Here is an 18,108-nt window from a genome sequence, read left to right on the forward strand (position 1 = left end):
CCAAATTTTGCCTTGCAAATTGTTTATATTCATTTTACTCTTTACTCCTCAGACTTCCTGAACACACCAGGCCATGTGACCTTTTCCACTAGTCACACGATATTTATAGATTTTAATCTAGAGCTTTTTTCTTTTTTTTTCTCCATGTTGAAGTTGAATATCTTGCCTAAAGCCAACAACTACACTTTTAGAGCTTCCAGAAACATGCGGTCACCACTGAGATCAGTGGGATTAAACAGAGCTGTGTACTCATCACGTCTGATCTATAGATGAAATTAAGCTCTCCAATATGACGGTGCCATCACTTATCCACAATAGTTTCTCCTAAAGCAAACAGGCCCATGTAAAACACTTGACTTGTTAACACAATGTATTCTATACTAACTCTAGTATTATATATGATAGTAAACACATGAAGCTGATTTTACTCTTTTTTTAGTGGCACGGTGTGAATTCCTTGGTGTTTAAAGCGAATGTCTAATAATATGAATGTCAATGTTGTCTAAAAGTAGCAACGTGAGCTCTCTCTGCTGTTACGCTGCCATGTTGTCCCAGTTTCCAAACCTCCAGGGCCAATGTTTCAATGTTTTCAGCAGAAACAAATCCTTTCCTCAATGAAATACAGCTGTAGCAGCTGTGTGAATCGATACTCACTCACTCACTCCCTCCCTCCCTCCCTCCCTCCCTCCATCCATCCATGCATCCATCCATCCATCCATCCATCCATCGTTCATCTCACACTGAAGAATAGTGAGTTGTGACTTTCACTGCATTAAAGCACAATGAGATTACACGAACAGTTCAGATATCAGGATGGAACCTGCTGTAGATTTCAACAATCGCAAAGACTGTGAAGATGATTGATACAAGTATTAAAGTATCCGAATGTATGAAAACATAAGCATAAATATCCGCCTTGTGTATAGAATCATAGAAAAGTGTTTTTTTTTTTGTCTGTAGTGTTGTTTAATTCCATTTGATTTTTGATATGAGCTCAGTATTTATTTGTAAAAGTGTTACTGTAAGGCTTCCCGACTACTGAAACAATGATTTATTCTCCCTTTCTTCTTCTCATGTTTTTATATTCCGATGAGTTAATACCGCAAATAAATGAATGCTGTATTTTATTGACGATTAAACTGTATTATTATCGACCGTATTACTTGCCTGCTGCACCTTTTGCATGTCTGCCTTCTTGTCTTTATTCCTGACAGCATTGTATTGTAAATCTCTGCGGTCAATGAACCCAATGAATCTCCCAAATCTCTCTCGTTGTTCTTCCACAAACAAATATACAAACACAATAATAAAAAAAATATCGAAAAATGGTTTTCTGGCTATTCGCGAAAAGAACATGAGAAATTGATTTAAAGTAAGTGTGGATTATTTGTGTAAAAGTTCACCTTTAGCTCATTTGTTCAATTGAATGTTGTTATTGGTTCCTCTCGCTGAGCTTTATCCACACTCGCTGTGATCTGTCCCTTCAGACCTCATAACAAGAAACACTTTAAGCACCACAGAATACTTCCAAAAACCCAGGACATCACATCCCACTTTAACGCCCAGCAGTTTAGAGATGCTGTAACGCTGAACAGACTCAAACAAACACGCAGAGAGAACGAGAAAGTGACTCAAATTATTCCACATGTCCACCACATAAAACAAAACAGTCTTGCCCAAGTGTTTTCTCCAAACCCTGCAGGGTCTCTCTCCCGCTGTTAATGGCGTGATTCTTGATCGTTACTTGACGTTCCCAAACGGAAATGTTCCCATTTCAAGCAGCTAAAAAACATTTGAAGAAAGAAGATTGCTCACGCTGCTGGAAGCTTGACCACCCGGGAGGACCCAGTGTGAAGAAGGACTGTGGAGAACGACTCGTGTATGGTTTGACACAGCACAGGACTTCTTAAGAGCTGTAAACACTTACTTGGAGCAATTTGATTCCACTGTTTGGCGAAATCTTCCAACTACAAGCGAAAACGATGTGAGCTGTAACCAAACGTGTGCCGCAATCGTTTTCTTTGTCCACAATAGCCATCTGGTGTAAACGTGCCAAAATGACCTGCCTTGGAATTTAAAGCTCACTGCTCGGCGGACAGATGCGGCCGATATTTCAATGCGTTAAAATGGAACTCGCCAGCTTGTGGTTACATCGTGGAAAGTCGTTTGCACGGTATGCACTGTGCACCGTTGCTCGGCAACGTGGACGCCGTCTAGAAGCCACAGAGGCTAGCGATTTAGCAAGCTAACAGGGAGATAACGTAATGCAGGAAATGCAAAGACACAGACGGGAAAAGACGAGGCCGTCGGGAAGGTCAACATTCTCCTGACACGTAGGCTGTTACCTAAAGTTTATGAAGACCAACTGGACATGACTAAAATTCCAATTTACTAGCTTTACAGCCAACAAAACAAAATGAACTTCCATGACTTCTGCCATTTCTGTAACCGTCATCAAACACGTCACAACTCGTGAACTCGGGGCTCGTGCAAAAATGTTTAGTTCCGACGTCGCGAACGCCTCAAAAAGGTTCACGTGGACTCTTCTCACGTACACGGGAAATACGAGCCCGATTTGAACGCAGCATTGTTTTTTTCTTGATCCCTCCACGGTGTCAGTCAAAAGTGAACGACGACTCAAAGACTTTCGGCATCATGGAGATCTCTGTCCAGGGAGGACGGAAACGTGAATCACTTGCACGTTTCCTTTCTCGCCCTGTCAATCTCAAAGCGGGATTACCGTGCAACACGAGCCTTACATCCTGATTGAGCTGCAGTTCCACCTCATAACAACACACCAGGATCTCCACCGGCTTTCAGTCCAACACACAAGACTACTACTGCGCTCTTCCTCGTCAGTACAGAGAGGTCACGGTGACACGATTCAGCTCAACATCATCCGCACTGGAATAACCAGCCTCAAACGCCGGTGGGAGGCTGCAGGTTTCTTATTGAACGAATGATAACACGTGCAGACGGAAACAGTGACCCTTTTTTCACGGCAGACGCGTGCGCACGTGTGTTTGTAACCTCACCGGGCCTGACGAGGTAGGCGTTTGTCCCGGAAAAAATACCCCAGCGGTCCTCTCAGGGAAGAAAGCCCGGTCCTAATGAGGCAAAACCTCATACCTGAGGTCCTGGTTAAGGTTAGGGACAAGGTGTGAATTGAGGTAATGGTTGGAAGGAGCAGCGACCAACGATGACATCACCCGTTGGGTTTGAGGACCGCAGTTCTGAGGCCCGGAGTTCGGATTTTGGCCGTCGCCATCTTGCCGTTTTGAAGGCAGAAGTGATCACGTTTGAACGAGCTGGGGACGTGGGACTGGCGGATCTCAGTCCATCCCGAGGACACACGAGGACGCTACGCCCACCCGGAGCGGAAACCTGACTGGAGCGCACGCCTGTCAATCAAACAGATACACCCCCAAAAATATCACATTTTGAGGCCCAATATCGAATTAATGATGGGATTATTTTCAGAAGGACGAACAGAAAACGAATAAGAAATACACCGTTATGACTTGTGGAAAATAACCAAACCACTGCGGGGGCCCTCAAATATCAAGTTGTGTTTGGCGACAAATGTCTATAAATTGGCGTGTCTGTGATGAGATATATATATCTATATCTATAGATATCTATCTATAGATATCTATCTATAGATATATATTATTTTAATCGTCCTTTTAAATGCCAAGAGCTGCATAATATTAAAATTAATTGTCTTATTAGAACCTACAGGTTTATGATCTAAAGCGCCAAACATGGAAAGTCTGCCAGAAAGCATAGCCATCGTCATCAAGGCCAACAGCGCCCTCCGGTGGGCAGAAAACTGATTTATTTTGCGGGCAATACTTGGCTGCTCACTGTGGGACATAAGAGTGCAACAAAACAAAACCCTTCACTTTACGGGTATTCAGATCAGATGTGGTCCCAACTGTGCACTAAAGACCGATGTTACACCCGGTACTAAAGCTACATACGCAGTTACATCACGGTCGTGCTCTTTGGTGGAACGTGACTCGGGTCATCGCGATAATAAATTTGCATATAGAATTATAGATTACAAATAACACCAATAACGAGTGTACAGCTCAGTGGCATTACTCATTTATTGAATAAAAATTGGACATGGACACGTGCAGACTAAAAACCAGTGTAACAAACTGACAACCCTAAAATATTTCTGAATCCCCCACCCCCCCCCAAAATAAAATAAAAAAAACATCTGGAAAATCAAAGTATATGACCAGTTTGCTTTTTTTTTGGAAACTGTAGAAAATACAGCTCTAGCAACATACATCTGTCCAATAATAAAAAAAGAAACAAAAAAAAAACCCACTCGCCTGTCAGTCCCCTAATGTGCAAACATACTGATCTTTCCTGAATGTTTCTATTTTACATTTATTCATTCAATCCTTCCACTGAGAAGTTTGCTTTTATAAATCAAAGCGTTCACATTTTGTCAGTGGACATCAATCCGTCTTTACACTGTAAATAAGTTTTTTACCCAAAGTCCGTAACTTTACATGTAAAACCAAGAACACAAGGGTAGGCTAGATGGTTCGTGGGTGTTTGCGTGGGAGGAATCGTGGAAAAAGAAGACGACCGGCCCGGGGGCTGACGTCACACTGGTCACACCGCACTGATGCCGTCTGACCAGAGGGAGGGAAAAAAAAAAAAAAAAAAAAGGCTTCGTATTTGTAAACCTGCTCACACACACACACACACACACCATTTCCTGCTGCGGTCTGGGTTTCTCAGATGCAAAACCGTCAACCACCTCTGCCAAATGATCAGCTACGGGTTGGCTGCCGCATTCATGAAAACCAACAAATTCCCAAATCAGCGAACGTCTGTTCCTGCTGAAAGTACGAGTAGGATTCGGGCGATTACAGCGTTTCCCGGCCACACCGGCGTAGGGAACAACGTCACTAAATGTTTTACTTGACTTACACCAATGAGATTAAACATAATAATAAAGATCAACTAAAGTATATAATTTGAACAATCAGTATCAATATGCAAATTAGAAACCCAGAAACCCAACGCCGTAGCTACGAGGCGTTTAAATCTCCAAAAAAAAATCAAATCCGGACTAGACGTGTTCTTTGTCATGGCAGACGAGCAGCATTCAGACTTCTTGGTGTGTCGACATTTTTTTTTTTTGGTCTCCAAACGCGAGGTGTCAACAATGTCAGGCGGCAGACAGAAGAGATTTGGTGAACTTCCATTTTAGTTTTGTTAATTTTGCACGGGGTTGAAATGACTCCAAATGGCATTAAATGAACAAACGGGGAGGAGGGGCGGGGTTGGGGGGGGGGGGGGTCACACTAGTGTTGCATACACATTACTGTCAGCAAATATTTATGTCAACCTTGATCTTGTTTTGTGTGCACTGAACATACTTCTGTGACCATCAGCCCCGCAGCTGGTGTGTTTGCGTCTCAGCGTCGGTGACGGCCGTGTCCTGAGTGCCCACTGCTGCTGTGGTGTTTGCTCTTGTGGCTACGCTCCCTCTCTCTGTCCCGGTCGTAGGACCGGGACCTCTCCCTCTCCCTCCGGTCTCCTCGGTGACCGGCTCCTCGCTCGTGTTTGTGTTTCTTTGAGGAGATGTCAAAGGAGCTGCGATCTCTGTCTCTCTCCCGCTCCCTCTCTCTGTCCCGGTCCACTTTGACCGGAGTGCGGGACCGCGACCGAGAGCGCGACCGCTTCCTCTTGTGACCGGACCCGCCGCCTCCACTGTTGCTGTGACGCCCGCTGGGCTTGGAGTCGCTGTTGCCGTGGTGACTGGACTTGGACTTGAGGTGGGGGAGGAGGGGCGAGGGCTGATGTCGTCGGGGCGACGGGCTGCGACTGTGAGAGCGAGAACGTGAACGAGAGCTGTAGGTCCCCGAGCGACTGCGTCTGCTGTTGTAACTGGAAAAGAGGAAAGAGGAAGAGAGTCGGTCAGTGAAACAATGATCTGCTATCACACGCCTATTTTTTTTTTCCTTTCCAAATTTAGACCTCCACTTTTATACAGGTGAACATTTAGACAAGCAGAGTATTAATGTCTGTACTAGGGATGGGTATTTCGAGCAAAACTACACGTTCGATCTGAACGATTTGATTTTTCTTAGAAAATTGTCACGCACCAGGACATCTAATACCGGATAGTTTTACCTGCAAACCTCCGGAGCCCTGAAAGCAGTGATCTTCTCCCCATGTTATTTAGGTAGGTAGGTATTTACTTTATTAATCCCCGAGGGGAAATTATTTCGCTACAGCAGCATACATACAGAAGCAATAAGACAATAATAGAAACAATAGAATAAAATAATAGAATAGAATAATATAATAATAGAAAAGCAATCAAATAAAATAGCAGTAAATAGCAGTAAAAAATATAAATATAAAATATAAAATGCACAGTATATACAGTACTTTATATATCTATATATATTATATACAACAAACCAAGTCAACATATATATCTATATATATATATATAGAGTACAGTATATATCTATATATATAATATTTATAAATTTAATGCGGCTGGCAGGCAGCCTTTAGGCACATTACCGCCACCTTCTGACGGGAGTAACGCATTACAACCAGGCGCCGGTAAAAAAAAACAAAAAAAACGGGGGAAAATAAGGAAGAACGAAAGTCTAATTGTACTAATTGATTTTGGAGATCACAACGGCAACTCCAATGTTCGGGACCCATCCCTAGTCTGTACATGTAAATGAGCTTACTGTCTGCGAGGGGAACGGGATCTAGACCGTGAGCGTGTTCTTGAACGGGAACGACTTCCGCTCCGACTGTTCCTCCCCATCTTTACATCCTTCCTTAACCTGGAGAGAAAACAGATGAGGTTTGTGAGGTTTAAGACACAAACACCGTTACATTGCTGCAGAGAACATATCCCGGCTCTGACTCCGAGACAAACAACACCAAAATATCCTCTCAATATAAACACGTCTCGTTTCTTACCCATTATGTGGACTCTTGCTGAGCTGAGTCCGGTTGTCCAGCTCCTTCTTAACTGGTTTGAGGGACTGGGGGTTCGGGGACTTCTCCTCCACTTTGACCACATTGGGAGTGGAGGGCTTAGAAGCAGGAGAGAAGCCCCCCAGTGTGGACAGTGCGGGGGTGCCATCAGGGTTCAGGCCCTTTGCCTTCAGCTTCGCCTCGGCCAAGAACATCTTCCTCCGCTCCACCTCCTTCTCCAGCTGGTCATAGTTGGGCTGATGGCAAAAAAAAGTCAGTTTATACAAAGACTACACTGAGTATTGATGTTTGTTGTAACGGGCTTTTTTTTTTTTTTTTCTTTTCTTTTCTTGTGGCAAGTCTACAGCAGAGCAGTTTTCACCTTCTTGGACCTATGATGTAATGTGGCAGAGAATGTCAAATTATTGGTTAAATTACATTACGATTTAAATGAATCTTGCTACTCAAAAATGATTACCTTCTTCCTGGTGTAGAGTTTCAGAGTGGTGATGCAGATCTCTTTAATCTCATCTTCACTGGCTCCAAACAGCAGGTACCACTGAGGTCTGGATGGCAGAGGAATCTGGAAACATGCACACACGTTTAACGTTTGACGGTGCGACGCCGTAAATGTAGGGACGGTTTAATGGCAAGACATCTGGTGTGACAACAAAAAACCGTCCTGGGCAAAGTCACTGAACGTGTTTCTGGTGAGCAGTTCCTCTTCTTACCTGCAGAGCGCGGGCAGCGAGGTATATGCAGGCACAGGCGATCGTCTCGGCTTGGAACCTCACGAACACATTCGTCCTCAGGCTGTCATTCATGTAGTTCCTAAAAAGGCAAAAATAACAAATAGAAAACAAAAACATAGCAGCTTCTCTACACAAAGCCACCTCTCACCCATACTCATCGTTTAAATCATGGCACGCCTTTAAGCATTACCAAACACGGCACGTCAGTGATCTTCAACATGTTTTCTCCAAAGCAGAGGTTCCCAAACTGTTCAGCCCATGTAACAAACTAAATTAGAAGTACCGCTGAACACTGATGAGACCAAACTTTTTTTCTTTTTTTTTTTAATAAAAAAAATAATTCACAAATTTAAAAATGCAATAACGCTTAACAAAAACATGAAGGCTCCTGTCTCAAAATCAATGCATTTACATTGCTTGGTAGAAGTGGCATCACTCGGTACATCTGACCTTTCAAGTCCAGCGCTGTCACTTTCTTCGCGGCCGTTTTTCTAAATTCAACTCATTTCTGCTCAATAAAATCGAAGGATTCGGTGTCGAACTGACACTGGCAATACGCTTTCTTGGCTCAGATGTCACCCTACCACGCTATGTGCAGGTAAATGGTTAACAACTCATTTGTACATCAGTGTGATCTGTAGAAGTAATAACTGAAGAACGGTTGTTAGGCCCTTCAACAGGCTCTTGTATACAACAGTTTGGGAATCACTGCTCTAGAGGGCCAACTCCTTATCTGGGCTTTGTTTTTAATCCTCTCCATCCCAGCATTTGTAGCTGGTCACTTCTGAACAAGCACTAACACTAACTGGTTGCTGATTTTCTGGAAGTAATCATTTGTAGATTCACCATTCCAGACACCGACAGCATTTTGAGTTTATCATTTGCCCTGAAGAGAACAGCTGCAAAGCTTTGAGATCTGCATTTTCAGCTGTCAAGTTTAACTTTGTCCATTTCTCTCTGGGGCATCCATGGGAGTGCTGTACGTCACATATCAAGCATGAAGACACAAATGGGGGGGGGGGGGGAAATAAAAAAAAATCTACTGATGACCCACCAAGACCCTCCTGCCACACTATGACCTTGAGAGTAACTAGATTACGCTTAATGATGATTGAGACAATGACGCATGCCTTGTAAGGTGGGGAACATGCAGGCATACAGATGTAAAACATTCATCTTTAGACTTTAGCTGCTACTTTCAGATTGTTAGATCTGAAAGGAATAGGGAGGTGCAGCACGTATGATGGCATGCAGCACCTGAGGTCTGAGAGTCAGAGGGAAGACGGTGTACTCCCAATGATGCAACACTGGTCTAATATTTAGAATAGTAAATATTGTGACTATCTGACATGGTGATTAGAAAGTTGAGCTGCACAAAAGCAACCAAGCCCTCCCCCCTTCAAGAAAATGATTTCAAGCCATGAGATGAAACTGACCCTTGTAAGACCACTAATTTTATTCGTCTGCAACTGCAGGATGTGGCGAGACTCTTCTAAAAGACATTAGGTGGTTATCAGTGTCTCAATACTTCAACTGAGTGGAATCTCTGCGCTAAAAACAGATTGTGAGTCAGAGCGTTGTCTACGACAATGGAAAAATAGGATTAGCCATTTGGAAGAGTTTTAGAAAAGACAAAATGGCCAGTGTTGTGAATCAGGGTGGTGTGACCATCTATGTCCTTAAGAAACATAGAAGTCATAAAGACAAAAACATGTGGGATAACAGAAACGTGATGGTAAAACCCCGTGATAAATTAACTCACTGATGCCACTCCACATAACGAAAAGAACCACAAACCATTAAAAAAAAAAATACTACAGCTCATCTGAAGGCAGTCAAACTTCCTTTGTATAGCGGTGACACTTTTCCATATGAATTTCACTGTGTCAATTTCCACCCATACATACAATACATGTAGACTGCAAGCGGAAGTTTGCTGCAAATGCTAAAAAGCTGCCATACAGAGATCACATCCAGTCTAACCTGCCTCTAACAAACGACCTGACCTGCTCTCTGGTAGGTCAGTGTGAAACTGCTATGTCAACGTTACTATAGGTAACACGGGGCCGTTGGATTCTGATTGCTGCGTGGGTGAGACAGGTCCTTGGAGGCAAAACCCGAGAACTGGATCAGCCTGTAAAACAGACATGTCTGGACACCACGTCAGTTGGGGACAAGACACAGTAATCTACTGTCAATATATAAAAAAATAAATAAAAAAAATAGGCAGGTTAACTGGTGAAGAATTCTCTCTTCTGGCTAAGTTTACTTCATTGCTAAATGCAAGTAAACTAGAAAGTTAGAATATGAATCTATCTGTAGCTACTTGGCAAAAAATAGGAATTACAGTTAAACACCTTTGTAGCAAGACCAAAAAATACAAATCCTTTTGGACACCCAAGAGAAAACAAGACGATGTTGGCTGTTGGAAAAGGCCCGCCCGCCCCCTTCAGTGAATCTTGGCATTGGGATTGGCTGTCGGGAGAGGGGCAGCCAGCCAATGGGGGGAGCTTCCTGAGGTCATGTGGTTGGAGGAGGCAGAGTTCAGAGGTTCTTTATGTGACTTACCAGCATGGACTACCCTTTAATCAAAGAGTAGAGAGAAAGGACAAAGTTAAACGAAGTTCCCTGGGCACCGCAAATCAAACAGACTTTACAGCAAGCCATGTAAGGGCAGACGAGAGTGAGACAAGTAGCAGGCTTGCAATAAATCAAATTGCTCCATCAGAAAAAAAAAAAAAAAAAAAGAGGTGGAAGGGTTCAAATGGAGTGAGGGAATGTCACTGTCAGACCTGGGCGAACGGTTGTTGAATGCTTTTCAAATTTGTGCCTTCAAACATGAGGGGCACTTGAATGTCCTTTATTTGACAGGTGGTGTTTCCACTAATGGGTGTGTCCCAAGCTCCTGGCAGATAAATCAAGTGCTCTTCAGAAATTCAACCATTTGAAAGTCTTTCAACTTCATCTTTAGCCCAGGTCTGGTGGCACTTCTTGCAGACATGACACAGGTTGCTGCTGTGGGGGGGATGGTCAGTGAAGAACTGCTAAGGAACTTACCAGGCCGTCTGGACAAGTGTCTGGTTCTTCTCACAATCCAGGACTTGAAGATACATGACGATTATCTGGAAATACACATTGAGTACAAGTTAAAAAAAAATAAATAAAAAAAAAAAAAAAACAGAAACAAACCATCGTGTGTACAATCTGCACAGCTGACTGGTTCAATAATTAAACTATACTACATATTTTAAAGAGTTATGAGTATGGCTTCAACTCACCTTGTGTGGATGCTTGACATGCACACAGAAGCCCAGCTCCTTCAGGATCCGTCGTTCCGCTTTGATGACTTGGTTTTTGGTATTTATGTAGTTCTGATCAAGAATCAATGAACTTGGAGCCCTAGTTTATAAAGGAATCAAAATAAAATAATGTTTTCCCCTATTGTAATAAGCATAATAGACAGTGCCCTTTTGAATTCTTGCACTCTTTTCTTTTTTCCCGTTTCAACCAACTTAAAGCAACAGGTTTAACTGTCTGCATGCCTGACGGTTTGCTGGGGTTTGGGGACTCCTGTGGTTCCAGTGAAAGCATGTGAGATATGTAGACAGCCCTCGACCTCAATCACCTCGTGCCACAACTTTGACAGAAATATCAACTCAGATTGTTGCCCATAGAAACACCTTCAAACTTGAACTAAAAAAAACCTCAAATTCGATCTCTCTATTATCATGTACTGTCAATAAAATGCCTTTAAGACACCAAAATCAAATAGTAGAGTGGATTATCGAGACTCAAAGGACTAAAAACAGTTCTGTTTACTTTGCCCTTGTCCAATGACAACACATCGCCTCCACTACCAACAAAACTGTACTATGCAACAAAACATCTGCTGGTTAAACACAGATTATTTAAAATGCTAGAGATGCAGAAAAAAAAAAAACAATCATCGAAAACTTAAAAACGTATTACATGCATTCTGATCCAAGTCTGCTCTAATATAATTCACAAGTTGTCTGTTAGTATGAACTACACAACTCCTGTATTAACTCCTGTATTAACCACCATCATAAGATTAACATTAAATAGAATTTGACAATCTGACGGACATCCCACTTCCATCACGTCAACAGTTAATCTGTACAGAACTGACAAAGTTCAAAATCAAGATTCAAATCTAATGTTTATATGTCTTAACCAAAGAAACTTACATGTGAATGTCATGCTATAAACCACATGCATTGCAAACCACTTCAAAGATCAAAGCAATATCAATTACAAAATAACTATTTTAGGAGTACTGATCCACACCAAGAAAATATACCTGCTACAAGCACATAACAATCACCATTATACTTACTTTTAAAAGGGCTCAAATTAATAGCACATAATGCCAAACCAATAAAGCTACAGTCCATGCACTGAACCCGCACATAAAACATAACCTACATGAACTACTGGTACTCAATTACTTTTTGTAACTTCAACAGACAAGGTGATATTTCTCTAAAAGCCATGAATTGCAGTCGGTGAGTGGGATGTTGCTCTTGAAGAACAATCAAAATGCATGGTGAGGAGCAGTCAGAGAAGAAAACTACATTACCCAACTGTCCGCAGATTGACAGACAGATACCCAAAGCTTAAGACTGAACCACAGGAGTCCTCAAGGTGCCCCAGGGGCCAAGGACCTCCGGCCAACCTGTCATCCCCGATCCCAGTGCCCCGCGGTGGCTCAGACCACGGGAGTCTCCCACAGGAAGGGGGTGGGGTGGGCCTGGGGGAGGAGGGAGACCCCCTCGCATCATGGTTGTCATGCCGACTGCTTCATCTTACGTACCATTCCACATCACCCAGGCTTTGGTAAATGTAGCTGGTCGCTGTTAGTTGGTTGCAAGGGAAAAAAGAAGCCAAGTTAATGCCAAGGTCTACAATACTGACATGAACAGATTTCTATGAAGACAAAGGCACAAAGTAGTTGTGTCTCGTCTTACGGTGATTAAAATGCACTCCAATTTTTGAAGTGAGCTTGTTGAGATATCAATTTCAGTGTAATGTCAAGCTGATGTTAAATGTAGACAATTACACTTCTGAAACTACCAGTGAAGCGGAAACTGAAAAGTTTTAAAATGGTTTAGAGTACATGAATAAACAAAAGGGCACTTTCACAGCAAAAACAGATCAACATCGTACAACATTGGATAACAACGATTAACAAGTACAGTGCAACACGTCTCAAGTAGCAAACACTTTTATTTTAGAGGGAATACTGAATTCAATGTCACAACTTACTTTTTGCCTCGGATCTGTCTCAGATGATGGAAAACATTGATGACGTCTCGTATTCGCCGTGGCGCTTCTTCAATCTTGGAGGCCAAGTTGATGCAAGCCATAGCAACAATCTGGAAACAACAACAGCAAAGAGCAAAGTTGGAAAGAAGGGTTTAGAAACTGATATCAGGAGGAGTGACCACAAGTCAAGGGCTGGAAAATGTGACAAAATGTGCAACAGTACAGTTGAGAGATTTTGTCACATGTAGTCTGCGACCATAGTTCATATTTACAGTTTAATCAGGACTGCATAATAACACTAATACTACTAACAGGTCACAGCAATATGAATGTTTTAATTTTTTTTTACTGACACTGTAAGTGATTTTGTAGGAAGTGTTTTGGGATTATTTGATGAATGATCAAACGCAGATATGACTAAGTGGAAGAAGGCAAATAAAAGCTTCCGGCGCGTTGTGCAATACGTAATAGGTTATTATGGGATGTAGCTCGCTCGTGAAAGGCGACTGCATTTGGTCCTTTTGTTGTTTGTTTTTTTTGCTTAGTGTTGATATTTAGCAGGTCACCTCGTTGTTTCATCGGAGTTGGAAAGGAAAAAAGAAAAGAGAAACTCGAGGACGTCGCGTATTGACAACATGGCTGCCTCTAACGTAACACGAACGTCTGTCACACCAGAGGAGCAGGGCCTCGGAACAAGACGATGGTCTTACCTCAAAACTGTGCTTGACGAAGGACTTGGAGTAGAAAAAACGATGAAAAAGCACTTGCCCCGTTGCCATAGCCACCTGTTAAAAGAAAAAAAGAAAAAAAACAACAACAGGAGTTTTAACTCACAGTAAACTGGCCTCACCGGGCACAATGGACCGCCGCCATTTTAACTCCACCACGCCGACGTCAAAGCGCTAACGTTAGCACGAGGCTAACCACCAAGGCCGTGATGCGTTTTAAACCATCAAAAAAAAAAAAAAAAAAAAAGCTCATCGGTTGCCGCTTTCTACGGACAAAACGCCCCCCCCCCTCCCCCCTCGCGACAGGTAAACACACGTCTCGGCTCTAACGTGTTCAACCGGGCTCACCTGGGGCAAACGAAGGAGAATACCCGCCGACTGAATCAGCTCACATCCGAGGATGCGAAGGTCGGTCTCCGCGTTCAGGTCGAGGCCGTCGAGCATCGACGGCGTCGGAGAGAGCCTTTCCTCCGGGATGAGCGAGTTGTCTATCGTGAGATACACTTCCGAGTAAACCTTGTCCCCGATAAGGATGCCATCGTTGTTGGTGGACGCGTTTGAAGACACAGAGAGAGGACCCGCGGCCATCTTCAACCGATTACCAGCTTACAGCTCTCAGCCTCGACAGGACGACGACGGAGCGGGCAGGGTGACTGACAAAGTCCGTGACGTCACCGCCCTGTTGACACGCAAACATTTGTGCACATCCGCCGAGGTAAAATAGTTTCGCAGACGTCGGACGTGAGTGTGTATGCACATGTCATTAAAAAAATTAATAAATAATAATAAAAAAATAAAAAAAATCGTAATTTTTTCCCTCACGTTTGCAAATTAAAACTGCTCGCATACTAAATAAAATGAGTGACGTAATGTAAGTCACAAAATAATCACTAACAAACAAATTAGTATTTGGCCCTGTGATGGACTTCTTCCCATTTTCAAATGTTAAATAGTGTCCTTCATCGTTACCAGCACAACTTCAAAAGTAGTCCTATTTTAAATGGGAAAAATAAATAAATAAAACATATTTCTAAAATTTCAGAAACTGTTTATGCCACAGGGTTTAAGGGTGCATGAAACATTTGTTAGTAAATAAGAATTCTCATTTTACCATGAGCTTCTGCTTTCATGCATTTTGCTCTTTAAATGTCCCCGTGTTGGTAACTTACGCATCTCATTAGATATTTTCACGCTGTGAGTTTTAATCGTTGTTATATTTCAGACGTCACCCGAAGGCAGCAAGAAGGAAACGACTCACCGCCAACGGTTTCTGTGACGTAATTTACGGGAAAGTCCTGACTTCTCACAACTACCCCTGGAACATATCAATCCGCCAGTTTAAAAGAAAGACAGGAAGGAAGGAAGAAAGAAACACGTTTCATTGCATTAATTTAGGAGATTGTATAAAACAAAAACAAAAAAACCAGTTTGTCTGCTCTACCCAAAGTGTACAGGAAGTTTGTTATATTTACTTTCTATTTATGTGTTTAAATACACCGCAACCCAGGCAACGAGAGCAGAGCAAAAATGGTTTAAGACTAATTATGAACTTAATTTTAAGACTCTTGCATTGATTGTGTTTAAGTTACAGCTTCATGTGAACAGCTTGTACAGGGAACACTGTGTTCGAAGGATTATAGCCTGAAGCCTTGCAGTAAGTAAAGATGGACAGCAGAGAGAACCAGAGACCCACCAGTAAAGGTTTCTCAAAAATCTTGTGCCCCAAGCCAAGCAAAGGGCATCCTGAGGTTAGAGAGGACTCCCACTGATCTTGTGCCCAACCCCTTGCAATACAATTAAGTGCAATGTTTGACTTGAATTTTACTGTCGACAGGTGAATGTTGCATCCACATTCACAGACGTTTCTTTTCTAGTTTACCTGTGGGTGACTGAATGTCCTTCAAGGGCCCCAAACACCACAATTTAACTGCCAGTCATTTTTTTGCATTTGTTGATTTAAAAAAAAGAAGAAGAAAAAAAGAATTGTTAGGGGATTATCATTGATACAGCCAAATATTATGTAAAAATATAATAGCTGTAACCATTCAGATTGTTTAAATTTGAATAGAAGTACATCTAATATTTCACCAAAAATGCAAAGATTGGAGCTCTAAAGACGAAGATGGATTCAAACTTGTGTGACATGAATTTTTGTTCTTCTTTTCTATTCTATTAAAGATCTTGTGACCCTCTCAGATTCATCTTGTGATCCACTGGTCAGCTCTTGTTACAGCAACAACAGCTCTGGTTATTTTTCCTGGTGTGCAGGCAAATATCGTGCTGCGTGCAGCGCACAGCGGAGGAAAATGGGGAGCTCGAGAGAAAATGACTGCCTCAGGTGACATTTTTGATCCGGCCGTGGTTGGTTCTTTTCGTATCCTTCGAAAGCTATTAAAACAATAGCTGTAATCATGTAAACACAGTATATGGGGCACATGCACACACACATGCACACACACGCACACACACGCATACACACACACACACACACACACACACACACACACACACACACACACACACACACTTGTGTGATCTACCTATCTCAGTTGTACTAATACAAGAAGTGTCAGACTGAGGTCTCATTGTCTCCATCACCAACCAACACCTACAACCGGCAGCTCGGGCACCCTCACTTACGCAGTTACCACGACGACAAGAATACTGAGCATTCCTTCTACGGTTGCCCGGGTGACACTAATTATAGGGTGTGGGAGGGCTCACGGGACTGCAGAATTCCAAAACGGCCATAACAACGCAGGAGAGAGGCGTTCAGGGACACCCAGTGACGAACAAGGGCTTAGTTATACACACGCCACTCCCCGGAGCGAGTGTGTTTACGAGCAACTTGCACAGATTCCCCCAGGGACACGTGTGCATGCCTGTCCTGCTATGATAATTACTGCGAGGAGATCACACCCCCAATGTGTGTGAATGGCCTGCGTGTGAGTACGTATGTATGCTTGTGTGTATGAGTATTTGTTGGGGGGGTGATTAAATTTGAACGTTAAAACATAATTCGTGTCAACTTAATGGTGTATGTTTTTGTATCAAAATGCAGAGTGTCAAGGAGTTGTATCTATTTAGACCAGATTTGTCTCACACACACACACACACACACACACACACACACACACACACACACACACACACACACACACACACACACACACACACACACACACACACACACACACACACACACACACACACACACAAAGCAGGAAGGACACCAGGTCAAGGGCTACAAAGCAAGGGCATGAGCAAAGGAAAAAGCCCCAGTGAAAGAGCACAGGGGAGTAGAAAGGAGAGAGCTGACTGGATCAAAAATAAAGTGAAGGCCCAGATAGTGCAGGAGGATAGGCTGAGAGGGAATTGCTTTTTAGCAACAGGGTCAGAAAGGTTGAATACCAAAAGGAGGCAGGAGAGATTACAAGAATATACACACAGATCTGTGTGTGTGTACAGAGGTACAGAGAGAAAGAGGGAGATGTGCGTTTGTGTTTTGAAGGAGAGGGCAGGAGATAGAGCTCGTGTCAGAGCGAGTGTTGTGGGACAGCGGGGAGTCCGTCAAAGCCTCCGACTGGCATGGAAAGAGGTTATGCCCTCACATGCCCGCCAGAGATGCAGGAAGTACAACAGTGATAAAAGGAAAGGTCAAAGGTCAGAGTGCGAGCAGCTGCCTGAAGGTCCGCACAGGATTGTAAGAGACCCTTTTCATGGCAGTGATTCGGGCTTGACAAAGAAGGAAGAGCACAGGTGTAAGTAATAACATTAACGATGGCTGCGTTCCCTTAAGCGCCACAATAAACCATGTCAGCGAGCCGGCCTGCGTATCACCAGAGCTGGAGTAAGCTTACCTAAATGAAACACAGCTGTTATTATTGGAATTAAATCCAACTTGACTTTCCCTGTTTTGACGGGTCAAAACGTCTGCTGTGAGATGGGTCTGCAGGGTTCAGTATCAATCTTCAATACCGTTGTGAAATTGACCCCAAGAGTATCTAAAACTAGCCCGGTGTGAAACACCAGACCCAATTTCACTGTGTGAATATGGGTCAGGCCACCCTCCATGGAGAATTGTTTTCAGTCGTTCCATCCTACCGGGTGTAGACCTCGAGTTAAATATAACCAATCAGCATGCGCCAAAACCAGCCGAAACCGCCACCGCTGCAACTACCTAGGGTCCTTGTCCACCGTTTGCGTTTTTTTCCTGAGTACAGCAATTGTTTTGATGAATGGCAGCAGCTTGATGAGGTGCTGAGCACTGAACATTCTGCATGTTTTTTTTTTTTATCCCAGCCAGTGAAAGTTGCAATACATTAACGCTGCGCTTGTCACTGTCAACAGCCATCCAATCACAG

The 18,108-nt window shown here is 43.0% G+C and overlaps 1 protein-coding gene across 3 annotated transcripts; it reads right to left on the reverse strand.

The window, feature by feature from the left end:
• Positions 1-4,088: 4,088 nt before the first annotated feature.
• On the reverse strand, positions 4,089-14,479 carry ccnl1a (cyclin L1a). 3 transcript variants are annotated; one of them, XM_069703647.1, is made up of 10 exons: positions 14,093-14,454; positions 13,727-13,801; positions 13,017-13,126; positions 11,009-11,129; positions 10,788-10,852; positions 7,710-7,809; positions 7,457-7,561; positions 6,982-7,235; positions 6,744-6,842; positions 4,089-5,919 (listed from the first exon to the last, which is right to left on the reverse strand). In XM_069703647.1, exons 1-10 carry the CDS (start codon positions 14,330-14,332, stop codon positions 5,448-5,450), a joined length of 1,641 nt encoding a protein of 546 aa, XP_069559748.1. In that variant the 5' UTR covers positions 14,333-14,454; the 3' UTR covers positions 4,089-5,447. The 3 variants fall into 3 exon arrangements, with proteins under 3 accessions (XP_069559748.1, XP_069559904.1, XP_069559826.1); XM_069703803.1 differs by lacking the exons at positions 4,089-5,919; positions 6,744-6,842; positions 6,982-7,235; positions 7,457-7,561 and adding an exon at positions 10,299-10,312 and having other exon boundaries at positions 7,716-7,809; positions 14,093-14,477; XM_069703725.1 differs by lacking the exons at positions 4,089-5,919; positions 6,744-6,842; positions 6,982-7,235; positions 7,457-7,561; positions 7,710-7,809 and adding an exon at positions 7,844-10,312 and having other exon boundaries at positions 14,093-14,479.
• Positions 14,480-18,108: the final 3,629 nt, after the last annotated feature.

Source organism: Brachyistius frenatus, unplaced genomic scaffold (genome assembly GCF_029030835.1).
Source record: "Brachyistius frenatus isolate BFR_SWC_R1_liver_20210118 unplaced genomic scaffold, ASM2903083v1 Contig_1, whole genome shotgun sequence".
Lineage (NCBI taxonomy): Eukaryota > Metazoa > Chordata > Actinopteri > Embiotocidae > Brachyistius > Brachyistius frenatus.